Source organism: Rutilus rutilus (assembly GCF_951802725.1).
Source record: "Rutilus rutilus genome assembly, chromosome: 9".
Classification (NCBI taxonomy): domain Eukaryota; kingdom Metazoa; phylum Chordata; class Actinopteri; order Cypriniformes; family Leuciscidae; genus Rutilus; species Rutilus rutilus.
This window is the reverse complement of record NC_140223.1, coordinates 20,000,134-20,013,553: the sequence shown is the minus strand read 5'-3', so window position 1 is coordinate 20,013,553 and position 13,420 is coordinate 20,000,134. Positions and strand designations below refer to the sequence as shown.

At 37.5% G+C, this 13,420-nt stretch overlaps 2 protein-coding genes across 5 annotated transcripts in view; both read right to left on the bottom strand.

Annotated features, from left to right (window-relative positions):
* The window catches only part of lrrc75a (leucine rich repeat containing 75A), a 31,657-nt gene extending 25,186 nt beyond the window's left edge, over positions 1-6,471 (bottom strand). The window contains exons 1-2 of the mRNA XM_084419966.1: positions 4,627-6,471; positions 1,281-1,406 (exon numbers count right to left, since the gene is read on the bottom strand). Of these exons, the coding sequence (XP_084276092.1) occupies positions 1,281-1,406; positions 4,627-4,881 (381 nt within the window). The 5' untranslated portion in view covers positions 4,882-6,471. The remainder of the gene's footprint in view (positions 1-1,280; positions 1,407-4,626) is intronic.
* A 756-nt stretch (positions 6,472-7,227) lies between these two features.
* poldip2 (polymerase (DNA-directed), delta interacting protein 2) lies at positions 7,228-13,143 on the bottom strand. 4 transcript variants are annotated; one of them, XM_084419745.1, is made up of 12 exons: positions 13,054-13,143; positions 12,731-12,929; positions 11,999-12,080; positions 11,823-11,920; positions 11,630-11,726; positions 10,942-11,017; positions 10,199-10,306; positions 9,975-10,111; positions 8,613-8,639; positions 8,379-8,504; positions 8,208-8,287; positions 7,228-8,004 (listed from the first exon to the last, which is right to left on the bottom strand). In XM_084419745.1, exons 2-12 carry the CDS (start codon positions 12,913-12,915, stop codon positions 7,890-7,892), a joined length of 1,131 nt encoding a protein of 376 aa, XP_084275871.1. In that variant the 5' UTR covers positions 12,916-12,929; positions 13,054-13,143; the 3' UTR covers positions 7,228-7,889. The 4 variants fall into 4 exon arrangements, with proteins under 4 accessions (XP_084275871.1, XP_084275873.1, XP_084275872.1 ...); XM_084419747.1 differs by having other exon boundaries at positions 11,999-12,074; XM_084419746.1 differs by lacking the exon at positions 13,054-13,143 and having other exon boundaries at positions 12,731-13,024.
* Between the last annotated feature and the right edge of the window lie 277 nt (positions 13,144-13,420).

Sequence of the window (13,420 nt, the reverse complement as noted above, 5' to 3'; positions counted from 1 at the left end):
ACCTCGGTTGTAACGAGTGGTTATTTCAGTCAAAGTTGCTCTTCTATCAGCTTGAATCAGTCGGCCCATTCTCCTCTGACCTCTAGCATCAACAAGGCATTTTCGCCCACAGGACTACCGCATACTGGATGTTTTTCCCTTTTCACACCATTCTTTGTAAACCCTAGAAATGGTTGTGCGTGAAAATCCCAGTAACTGAACAGATTGTGAAATACTCAGACCGGCCCGTCTGGCACCAACAACCATGCCACGCTCAAAATTGCTTAAATCACCTTTCTTTCCCATTCTGACATTCAGTTTGGAGTTCAGGAGATTGTCTTGTCCAGGACCACACCCCTAAATGCATTGAAGCAACTGCCATGTGATTGGTTGATTAGATAATTGCATTAATGAGAAATTGAACAGGTGTTCCTAATAATCCTTTAGGTGAGTGTATATATATATATATATATATATATATAAATACATACATTTGGTTTCTTATTGTGGTACTGTGATTTTGAATAAATTTTTTATTTTTTGCATTATGATCATTAGCACTGAAGGAGGGAGTATGCTTAATAGACAAAAATAACGTCAAAATAAAGCAAAAAATCTTAATGAGCCTAAAAATAGGCTTCATTTTCTTTAAGCAAAATATTATTTCATAGATCTTCCTTTTGGTTTTGGGGTGAAATAAAACCAGGACATGTTCATGACAGATTTCATGAGTCTCACACAACTACATCTGGTTAGAGAAGGGATGATGAGCTCAGTGAAAAGAAAACAATCGGCAGCATCCTCACTCAGTGTTGTTTTGGTGGTGGTCAGGTGTTTGTGCCGCTCTCTGTAGGAGCTGAGCAGGGTGTTAGTGGTGTGATATAGTGCCTGACTTGCTTCATTACGTGCAGCAGCAGCAGCAGTAGTCTTGGAAGAGGGCTGACTGGTCTTTGTGTGTGACTCATCTGCAAGTACACCTCCCTCTGCCTCTACCCTCTCCGCTCTCTTCATCTCTGCTTCTCCCTCACACACACATACAGACTCACACATGCTTAAGCAACTGGGTTTTATCCTAATGCTCACTGCACTGGAATGGTACGTTTCATTTTTCACGTCAATCTGCTGTGCCTTCCAGGCAGTGTTCTAAAGCAATCTTCATTAAATATTAATGTAACACAACATACAAGAAATGCACAGAAATAGAGCATGCAGAAATAGTAAAGCGCGTGTGTTTGTGTTTTAGGTGTGAATGGGATTAGGTTTAAAATGTCACAGAAAATCACAGAATCTGAGCACTATACCTTTGGGCAGTGAATGTATTTGGCCAGGCTAATAATGAGGTCATGGGTAATGGGATCCACCAGGTTGCGGAAACTGGCATAGCGGTAGAGAACATCGTCCAGAGAGGTTGACTCCATTCCCAGATCCTGGAAAAAAAAGACACAATACATGGAGGTCAAGCGAATGGGAATTACATTCTCTGACTGACTGCTTATTTTTGAATTCTGATTCTCTAAAATGTCATCTAAGAAGCTTTTTCTTTGCAGTATTTGTCACGTGGATTAAAGGATTCTATGTAAAGGTACTTATAAAGGTACCATGTACTTATACACAATTTGTGCTTTGTAAACACAAACAATAGCTGAGTCAATTTGTTCATGTTTGCCTGTTCACATCCCTGAAATCATTAATTGATGTTGCCCTATATCAAAATGTGGACCTAGAAAGCGAGTAGACTTTGTAGTCTGCAAAATCCTTTAACTCTGCAAAACAAGTTGCAAAAAACATTTGCAATCTGTAAATCAACAGGGCAGACAGGGGGTCAGCAATTTTAAAAATTGCAAATGTGTGTGGGGGTGAGGGCTCTACAGTCAGAACTAAATAATCAACGGAAAACGAGTGGGCGTGAATGGAAGCAAATAATAATTAGTATGACAAAGTGAATGAGTTCAGGGAAGGTTCGTTTTTGTTAAGAGAAAAGGCACTCTAACACTAGACCACCTCTGTCAATAAAAACTTGGACCTAGACTATGCATGCTGAGCAAAAGTCTTGGTTTATCCCTCTATGGAGGGATGAATCTTGATGAATTGATTTCCATTTAATCAAAGGCCCATCCATTTTCATGGTCTCCGGGCAACAAGGTGCACTTGGTAACCACTGGACAAGAGACGCTGTCCTTTGACTCTATTTCTTGCTCATTATGTGCTTTAGCCCCCATTGCAGGATGCAACAGCAAATGCATTCCAGTAAAACTACCACATTTATATGTGATAAAAAGCTTCCCCTTGTGAAAAAGAAGTGTGCTTAATAGTATGTTTACTAAAAATATATATAAAAAAATGTTTTACTTGCAGATATCTTAAGTACACTCTTAAGTACAATAAAAAAAGTGCACTTTGTAACAATGGCAAATGATGTGTTGACTCACATACTAAAGCACATGTAAAGTACTTGATTATGATTATTAAGTTAATATAAGTTAATATATTTTTAAATATATAAAAATTTAAAAAAGTCCAAAAAACATGTCATTTGATATATATTTAAACTATAATGCATTTTCATTTCATTGTAAATAACATGCAATTAAGTGCCTGAAAACATTATGTTCAGTTTCAACTTAATACTAAATAATATACTTTGAAATAATATACTTAAATTCTCTTTGTCAAAGTATGCTAAAGTGTGCTTCTTTTTCACACCTTTTGAAAAAATACAGTGTATTCCAAAGCCACCTGTTGCTTCGTCACTGCCCAACAGTTCATTTAATACTATGGAGGATTAGAAAACCCCATTAGCTCGGTCTTTGATCCCTGCTGCACATATGCAGAAAATCCTCAGCTCAGTGAACCTGCAAAAATGAACTTCTAGTCCATAAGATGATCCTTATTCTTGAGGAATGCTGGATCAAAAAATAGTAATGGGGCAGGAGTTCTGGCAGCACATATCTACACTGGCCTGATCTTACTAGTATACTGACACAAAGAAAGTTTCTATCTGTCATTCGATACAAAGCAGACCATAATTAATCACTACCCAAAGCAAACAGTTGGTATTTATGCAGTGCAGTGTAACTCTTCGGTCAGCTTGTGCTGTGTCTGTTCTCACAGGTTCACAGGACTGTGAAATGGGCATCTGTCTCAATAGCGCTGAATTCTGCGAGATGCAATATCTAAAGAGTTGGGAATCTCAAGATATTTCCATATTTCTATAAAATGTGACAGCAATGGTGTGTTTTGTATGGAAGCTTGTTTCCGCCACAGAATAAAAAATAAAAAAGGTAATTGTGAACTTTTTATCTCACAATGCTTACATTTATTTCGCAATTGCGAATTTACATCTCGCAATTCTGACTTTTTTCTTAGAATTGTGTGATATAAAGTCGCAATTGTGAGTTATAAAGTCAGAATTGCAAGATATAGTCATAATTGCGAGATATAAAGGCGCAATTGTGAGTTATAAAGTCAGAATTGCAAGAAATAGTCATAATTGCGAGATATAAAGGCGCAATTGTGAGTTATAAAGTCATAATTGCAAGATATAGTCATAATTGCGAGATATAAAGGCGCAATTGTGAGTTATAAAGTCAGAATTGCAAGAAATAGTCATAATTGCGAGATATAAAGGCGCAATTGTGAGTTATAAAGTCATAATTGCAAGATATAGTCATAATTGCGAGATATAAAGGCGCAATTGTGAGTTATAAAGTCAGAATTGCAAGATATAGTCATAATTGCGAGATATAAAGGCGCAATTGCGAGTTATAAAGTCAGAATTGCAAGATAAAGTCGCAATTGCGAGTTATAAAGTCCAATTCTGAGAAAAAAAGACAGTTATTTTTCTCACAATTGCGACTTTATATCTCGCAATTGCGACTTTATATCTCAGAATTCTGAGAAAAGAAGTCAGAATTGCGAGATGTGAACTCGCAATTGTGAGAAAGATAGTCTGAATTGTGAAATAAAAAGTCGCAATTATCTTTTAAATTGTTTTATTCCGTGGCGGAAACAAGCTTCCATAGTTTTGTCTTTCAACAACTTACAAAATAACACCAGCCCATTACAGAACTGACATTTTGGCCCTTTGCTCTCTGCTGTAAAGCAAAGCGTGGTTTCTGCATGGGTGCAAGGACAGATTACAGATCCGGCCAGTGTGGCAAATGCTTTGGGGCCTATGTTTACCAGCTGAGAGGCCCACGGTGGTCCAACATATGGAAACAAAAAGCTGCAGAAGTAAAATGTTTATAGATTCAAGACTGAACATACTTACAGCGTGTAATTACAATTTTGTTACTTCCTCTCTTATATTTGTGCTCTGATTTCTAGTAATTTGGACATTACTATTGCGACCACAGGGGGCTTTAAAAACAACTAGTGCGCTAGAACCTTACAGGACCAAACGCTTTTAGATGGAGTGCAATATTGCTTTTGTACTGTAATATATGCACCACACTGACTTCAGGAACTCTTCAACTTCATGAACTTCAAATGAGAGTTGATAGGTACAATAATGGGGTTAACATGGCTGGCAGACATTCAACAAAAATAAAACTTGACAAGAACTCATCAGTGAGAGAAGTCTGACAACTTTCGTCACTCTGTTTAAGTTTAACCTAACCTACAAGAAACATGGACTGATATTTGTACCTGCCGGAGAGTCTTCAGCATCTCTGTCGCCTCATCGTGTTTCCCCTGCTTTGCCATCAACATCATGTCTTGTATCATTCCGATGCGCCGCTGGTAGGGAGGAGGAGTCCCGCTGCTTCTCAGTTTGTCTCCTGACCTCAACATTAAAGAGGTGAGGATGTCACCTCGGTCTTTCGTGGGGGTCCGTTTCCATCCTGTGCTCTGAGGGCTCGCCCCTGCCTCCTGTCCCGCAGCCTTCGTTTGCTTCGCTCCCATGTTTGGTTATAGAGTCTCAACCTGGAAAAGGGTCTCCAGACTGGGCATACTTTCAAAATGCATTCACATTAAACTATTTAAAGTCCTTTACATTGCACGTAAGATTTCTTAAGAAACAAGTGAAGATAAGAAATAAGCCTTAGCGTTCCTATAAAGTTTATTGGAGAACAGTGCTTTAAAAGTCCTTCTTCTCACCTCACACCTGTCATCTCTCACCTGACAAAGAAAAAATACTTACATTAAGATCAATAAGAATATATGGTAATAAAATTATAAAAACTTGCATCGAATGGGATTTCAGTCAAATCTTTTCACAAAGTGCTCATTCAGGGTGCAAATTATGAAGGTGTTTTGGGGGGATGTACGACCCCCCCAATTAAGGCATGGACCCCCACAAAGGAAATTATGGGTTTTAAAAATACGTATTATTTTGTTTTGTTTTACATAGCAGCACTTATACGTTTCAACAGCATTCAAACAACGTTTCCGTAACCACAAAAGTTACATTAAATAGCAGTATATACTCTCGCTAACAGAATCGCCCATGCGAATGTAACCATAGCAACAGCTGCTCGATCGATGTTTGTTATCGGGCGGTGCATAAAAAAACACTGTACTGTCGTTATTTATCACATTATCATAGACTTGCACATCACAAATATAACACAAAATACTTTTGTTTAGTTTAAAACGTCTTGAAGAAGGTTAACTGCGCTATAGGATCGCCAAAAGACCATTTGCGCAGGACAACCGATTGCGCTTCGAAAATTCCTTAAAAAGTTGACCTCACTGAAAGTCATTGAAGAATTTGCACACTTCACATCCAATTTCCAATCAAAACTGCGTTAAAGGTATGGTGCTGTAGTTTACTGCGCATTAAAATCCAACTTTTACATCATTCATCACAGCTGACTCGTACAACGTCAGTTGTTTACTCTTTAGAAATCATCCGTCCGCACGCGCAAAATTATTTGGAATTTCAGAAGATGACAAAACATATAAAATACTGCGCGTTTCATGTCAAACTACTCGTAATTCAGTCCAATTAGGTCAAATCTTAATAATGGATCTCTTCTGCCAAAAACTCCAATAATCCTCTCGAGTCCCTCAGGTAGGGAACAGATCTGATGACGCCTTCAGCATGACCGCAGATTAAAGAAGAGTAGTCCCACAAACCTCCAGAAACTCTCTCAGCCCGGTTCGACACAATTATAACATTATCTTACGGAAGGATGATTCGTGTTTTTATTTCAATCGCTGTTTGAGCGTGTTAACATCGCAGTTCCTCCGCATTCTCTCATACGCACAAGATGTAGGTTTCTGTGTGAATTTAGTCGACGGCGAGCAGAAGTGCTGTGAACAAGGGCATGTAAATATTTACGTCGTCCGTCACTGTTTTCCTCTCGCACAAGTCATCCCAGTATTTCCTTCCACGCAGCCCGCGGAAATGTCACTGTTCACTGCTGAAATGTGCCGTGTCGAATTATTTATCGCTGTCATATGACCTCCCCTCCCCAGGTGTGTCCCGTCTGAGGGCTGGGTGTGTTCAGAGGAGAGCGACTGAACGGTCTCTCATCCCTCAGATGGAGCGGAGAGGCGCTGGGTCTCGACACAGGCTGTGCGGGAGGGGTGGAGCGGTCTGCAACATCCTCCACTTGTTTTTCAATCTACAGTCCAGAATGTACCACTGCCATGGTACAGTTAACCAAGTGGAGAATATGGTCGCAACTGGGACTGCTCCATGTCTGCACTAAGACGCACTTCAGCACTTTAAACTTTAAAATATCCCCGTATATGCGTAGGCATAGATTCTCAAGTTATTTTATATCATTGACTTGTTCACTGCGGTCATAGTTGGCCTTTCTTTAGTGACATCTGGTGTTTAACACATGGCATATCATCTGCTGCACTTTTTTTGTTCTTACGAAGAAAATTTGGTATTGAAAATAAAACTAACACTTACAAAAGAAGCATGGAATAATATTTAAGCTAAATATTGCACATAGGACTATAAGACAAATATAAATTATTATAGATAAGTAATTGAGATGACATCATTACCTCATCGATCCTCTTTTAAAGAGATAGTTCACTCAAAAATGAAAACACGGTCATTTACTATAGTATTTAAAAAAAAATACTGTGGAAATCAATGGCTACCGTCATTCTTCAAAATATATTTTGTGTTCAACAGAACAAAGAAATGCATACAGGTTTGAAACAACATAAGGGTGAGTAAATGACAGTAATTTCATTTTTGGGTGCACTATCCCTTTAAGTATCTTCTCTGTAGAGAATGTCAGCTGCTATTGTGGAACCACATCAATTTTAATAAAAAACAGGAAATTGGAAATGTCATTTTATTTATGCTTTTACAAACATATTTACAGTAACCAGTAAAACAGTTCATCATCCAGTAGTCTAAACCAAATATATGATCAAAGGTTGGTTTCAAGATGATGATCTCTAATACAGTTTTAACCCACTAGGCTTTCTTAGTCAAACCACATTTCACTGGCTGACTTCGGCATGACCTAAGAATAATCTTTGCATCAAGTCATTAATTAGACAATATGCATTTGGAGAAAGCATTCAATGTACACTGACAGTCTTCTCCAGAATATAAGTAAGGAATTAAGTATAAGAGGGGTTTGAACTTAAGATATAAATTGACAATACGCTGGGTTAACGCTAATAAGCTTATTCAATTGATGAGCACAGCCATTCCAAATAAATAGAAGAAAAAATAAATCACAATCAAATTCTCTCAATACGGCCTTTCGAGGTGCACTTGCATCATTCCATTTAATAAGATCAACTCCTCAGTTTATCTTGCTCTGCCTTTTTCCTTTTAAAGATATGTGGTTGCTACTCATTTCCAGTGCTGCAGTCAGAGACTGAAGGATGCTTTGCTAAAACCCATTGTATATTTAAGGAGCACTGATAAGGGAACAGCCTGTAGGGATGCTGAGCTGAGCCGTGACGGTAGTCTTATAGGTGCAGGTTTATTACAAGGGATAGCCAGTAGGGGGAGCTTTGTCATACTTATTGCTTTCTAGTGAAAAGGGTGGAATGCGCACGTCAAAGTGTGAGCCATCTGTCCTTTCAAAACAGAACGTTCCCCTAAACAAGGAAATAAAACATGATATTCACACTTTATTACTGCAAGGCAAAATAACTGTGAAAAAATTAATTCATACATCACATGATCAAAAGTATGTGAAAGCCTTCAAATGCAAGCATTCAGCCATCCAATCTAACAGATGATTTTAGAAAATATAAAGCGTGCACTGGTACAGGTTGTAACAGAATGTTGATAATCTTACCACATATGTCCACTGGGTGCTTGAAGTGAAACGTGACTGCTGTACTGAAACGCTGGCTGTTCTCTTGACAAAACAGGCTCCTGGTGAGATGAATGACAGATTGGATTTAGAAAACATATCATATTTCCATAATCTAATTCTGGTTTGTGCTTTTGCTGACTAATAACTCACCTTGCCAACCACTCCTCTTCCACGGACTGTTTCCAGAGTCCCTGAGAGACTGAAGATCCTCCAGTGTCTTTCCCTTAGTTGAACCACCTCATTTCCCAGGTTCTCCAGACGGATACAATACCGCCACTGAGGAAAACATCAACATATTAGCTCTAACAGGTCACCAATGGCCATTCCATAAATAACCCTTTTATTGAGTTATTACAAAAAGCATAATTAGGTAATTTGGCCTACCCAATACACATGAGAGTTTTGAGCTTCCTGTGGACATAGAAAAACAAATCTGAATCAAGACCACAAAGAAAAATCATTTCACTACCATAATTAAAAATGCACACACACACACAAATACACTATTTTATTTTATTTTATTTATATATATATATATATATATATATACATACATACATATATATATATATATTTATATATTTATATATTAACAAAATATATATATTTACACATATATACATACACACTAGAGATGCACCAATGTTATATTATTAACAGTAAATAAGCTCCTCTCTATTGTTTTTTTTTTATAGCTAACAAAATGCAAACATTGGATAATTCCTTTCTGCGGTTGAAACAGTGATGGAGATATTACATGAGACATGATTCATTTCTATCTTTCAAAAAACCTTGACATTAATGCATGTTTTATCATGCTGTGACTTGTCTTAAAGAGGAAGAGATGACTCGCGCTGCCACTTAAACTGAGGCCCTACAGCAATCTGTCACGTCACATTTAAGAGCATCAAAACGCCATTTATTGTTTGAATTTTGTGACAAAATGGACAGAATTTGAAAGCAGAGACTTTGTTTCTTATTGCAAGTTACAAAGAACAAAGCTCTTTGCGATTATTGGATGGGAGGCGCACTACAAATAATGTTTGATGTAGGGAAAAACAGCAGACCTGGCAACCCAGGCTTGAACTACAGGTGATTCACAGGGTCAAACAGAGCCTGCTTTTAACATCGCTATTTTTTAACTGTTAATGCGTTATTGTCGTGTTAACTTGCCCTAAATTCAATCGGCCCTGATCATCGGCTGTTTTTAAACAATCGGCCAATGGCCCATAGTGAAAATTATTTCTTTTATCGGCCGCGATTATTGGCCGATACATCAGTGCATCTCTAATATATACATACATGTTTTTTTTTACTTTCTATTCAAAGGATTCTAAAATATTGTATCATGGTTTACACAAAAATATTAAGCAGCTGTTTTCAACATTACTAATAATAAGTAATGTTTCTTTAGCACTAAATCAGCATTTTACAATGCTTGAAGACTGGAGATGGGAGAAATGGCTGCTGAAAATAGCTTTCCTATCACAAGAATAAATTACATTTTTAAATAGTTCTTTTAATTGTAATAATATTTCACATAATACCGTTTTTACTGTATTCTGTATATCTAAACTAATAAATGCAGACTTGGTGAGCATTAGAGGCTTCTTTCAAAGACATTAGAACATCTGATCAACCCCAAACGTTTGAACGGTAGTGTATAATATATCTTAATCTATACATTTAATAAGATGTAACCTGCAACAAGAAATTGTAATGACAATTGTAACCCTTCATTCTTACCCTCATGCCCATGTAGAAGGGGATAACAGTGACACGGATGTTCTCTGTGGTTTCCCGGTGCACATCTGAGAGCTCCAGCCAGGGATGGTTCTTCTCCTGCCAGGCCCGTAGGGTATCTCTCGCAGTGAATGGAGGATCTAAATAACAATATGAACGCAATCCATCAGAAACTTTCTTTATCAGAACTAGTATTAGTTGAATTCTGTTGAAAGAGGACTAGTTACTTCTGGAGGGGTTAAACATGAGGAAGCGTTCAAACAGCTCATGCTGGATGGGGACTTGCTCAGTGGAGTTGTAAGGCAGGATATCTTCATGACTCACATAATCCAGACCTGAAAGACATTAGCAGACACAGAACAAATGGAAAGAATGAGACAAATAACAGGCAGATCATAAAAATGCTGCCCCCTAAATTCAAAGGGGCGATTTACCGCTGACAAAATGAAACTTTATGCGGCAGAAGAACTTTATTATCATTATTTTTTACAATTATGTAAATCTTGCGAGCACCCCCTTTGCCAAAAATGCCAAAGTACTGCGGTGGTCACACCATGTCATAATTACGTAAATAAAGCTCTGTAAGCTTTTGAATCGCTCTTGCGGTACTTGGATGTCATACACCGATCGGTCTGCACACCTTAACCCTGCAGTGGTCAGGTGGTACAGCGGCCACATGGTACAAGTCGTAACTCTCCGAAAATTACGAGTTTACACATTGCAATTACAAATTTTACAAGCACATAAAGGCTTTTTACAGTTCAGAATTGTTACGGTAATTACGACATGGCGTCCTGTCATTTTCACAAAAGCCCTAGAGTTGTCAAAAGACTTTAGCTGACAAATAAACCGTGCAGAGAAAGAGTACAAACACTGTTCATTTACAGTTACTACCGACATTGTAACAATACAAAGCTAGTTGAAAATCAGCAAACTTAACTTTTAAGGATAGTTGAATATTTAAGTTTACCTGGAATTGCATACAGGGCTCTACTATCATCATGATTTGCCAGAAATGTGACTGCTTCAGTCTGAGACCGCTGAGACTAATAGTGACAAAAACAAAGTAGCAAAAGTTGACAATAACCTCATTATTGCACTAATATCATTCATCAAAGACAAACACGAATGCATTGCTTATTTAATAATAAAATGCTTCAATGTATACTACTGTTCAAAAGTTTGGAGTCAATAATGCTTTTATTCGTCATGTATGCATTAAAATGTATTAAAAGTGACAGTAAAAACATTTTCAACATGGATAAACTGTGTAAAGTGTCTTGAGCACCGAATCGGCATATTAGAATGATCTCTGAAGGATCATGTGACACTGAATAATGAGTAATGATGCTGAAAATTCAGCTTTCCTATCAAAGGAATAAATTACATTTTAAAATCTAATAAATAGAAATCAGTTATTTCAAATTGTACTAATATTTCACAATATTATTCTATTTTTGATCAAATAAATGCAGCCTTGGTGAGCATAAGAAACATTTTTAAAAAATTATAACCAACTCCAAACTTGTTTAACAGCAAAGAACAAAGTTCTAAAAATACATTTGATGATTTTAAAGCGTGGTTTAAAGTGTCCGAAAATTTATTAGGGCCACACTACATCAACTTACTGTTTACATATGTATTTTGATGCCACTTACTATGTGAGGGCAGTCTCTGGTGTCTATGAGGACTTGGTAGTACGTATGCATTTTGCCCTTCACCTCTTTAGACCCATGGCCCACAGAGTCTGGCTTACTGAAAAGGCAAAGGACAAACAGGAGGATCATCGAGCAGAAATACAAACATAAGAATATAATCAGGTATAAATCCAACAGATCCTCAACTACATACCTGTCAGCCACAGCAGGACTTACATCTCTGTCGTAAAGACGAGCGTGCCAGGGGAATAACACGATTCCTCTATACCCAAAAACACTGTGCAGGAAAAGCTGTGAATGTTAAGAATTAAAATTACTGCATCTGAGCAATCAGAATCAAGGGATTTCGCAATAGAAATGATCACTGACCTGGCCCGTTTCATATTTGCCATGCTGCTTCAGAGCTTCAAATATTCCGACAGGTTCCAGTATTTTACCCTCAGGCCTGTTTCTACCAAAGAAACAATCATTAAAGAACGTAGATTGTACTACTGCATAGCTAGGATGATGAATGACATAATTGAATTCAACATCCCAGCCAGCAAGGTTGAATATTGTGCAACATATTAAAAATGGAGAAATATTTGGAGACAGACCAGACTGAATCTTAAAGTTTTATGGTGCACTAAACAAACGGACGTGAACAGAAATAGGACTTGTTTACTGTCTGCTGGCTCAGGCCCAGACTATGGGGGGCTTGAAAGCAAGGCTGAGGTATGTCATTCTTTTAGGCCTCAATTGAGTGTATTGGTATCTGTCCTTTCCAATGGCATTTTAAAATCAACTCAAAAGTACTGTAATCAACACATTCGATTCCAGAATTCGGTTGTCCACACACTCGGTAAAAAATAAAGTGCACTGAAACAATATGGAAGTGGTATTACAGGTATGCAAGCATGTGAATCATTCAAACTACAGTAACAGCTCATATTATACACGTGACAGCTGATATTAAATTCTTATTGAATATGAATGCTTTTCACAGATACATTTTAAAGGTATTTGCTGTCAAAATAGTTTGCTGAAACTACAACTCTGCGAAGTTATGTAACAGGAGGACATGGTAGGACGTTCGTTCGCTTAACTAACGTTAGCTCTTACCGTGATGACATGAACCTCTTCTGTTGAAAACTGGTCAACCCGCAAGCTGAACACAATGGCTGGGGTTTTTTCTGATCTAATCCGCTGCTGAAGTCTAATGCACTCAATATTCTGTGAGTGCATTTGTGCTGGTTATATTTACTAGCGGTGGACAATAAGCCCCGACGTATTGCACACGCTGCCATCTTCCTTTAGCTATCTGCACATGAACACACGGACACAGGTTATATCTTACACTTTAAACCCAAAACTCACATTTTAAGCGCGTGAAATTCGGGAATATTGAGAAGTAAAAGTTAAATAACATTTAATTACGTGTTTACCCTTTTATTGCAATATTGTACAGTAAAAAGTAGCACACAATTTCCCATAAGGCATTGCGACCGGAAGACGTCGATACTACATAAAGGTCTTTTCGGTTCCTTTTGTAATCCTTTTTTTTTTTTTTTTTGCCGAAAGATTCTTTCATTTATTATTTTGGCATTGAACTCATGTAAGGAAATTTCAGAAAGATTTGACTATATTTAATGACCCCACTTAATTTTCGCTAAATATCATATACATAAATATATTAAAACCAAACCGTTGTTTTTTAATATACCGGTATTCTTCATTCAGATAACAAGAAAGCCAATAAGACTTTATCTATATATGCGAATCTTTCAACGTATTTCTTTTCAGCCCCAGGCT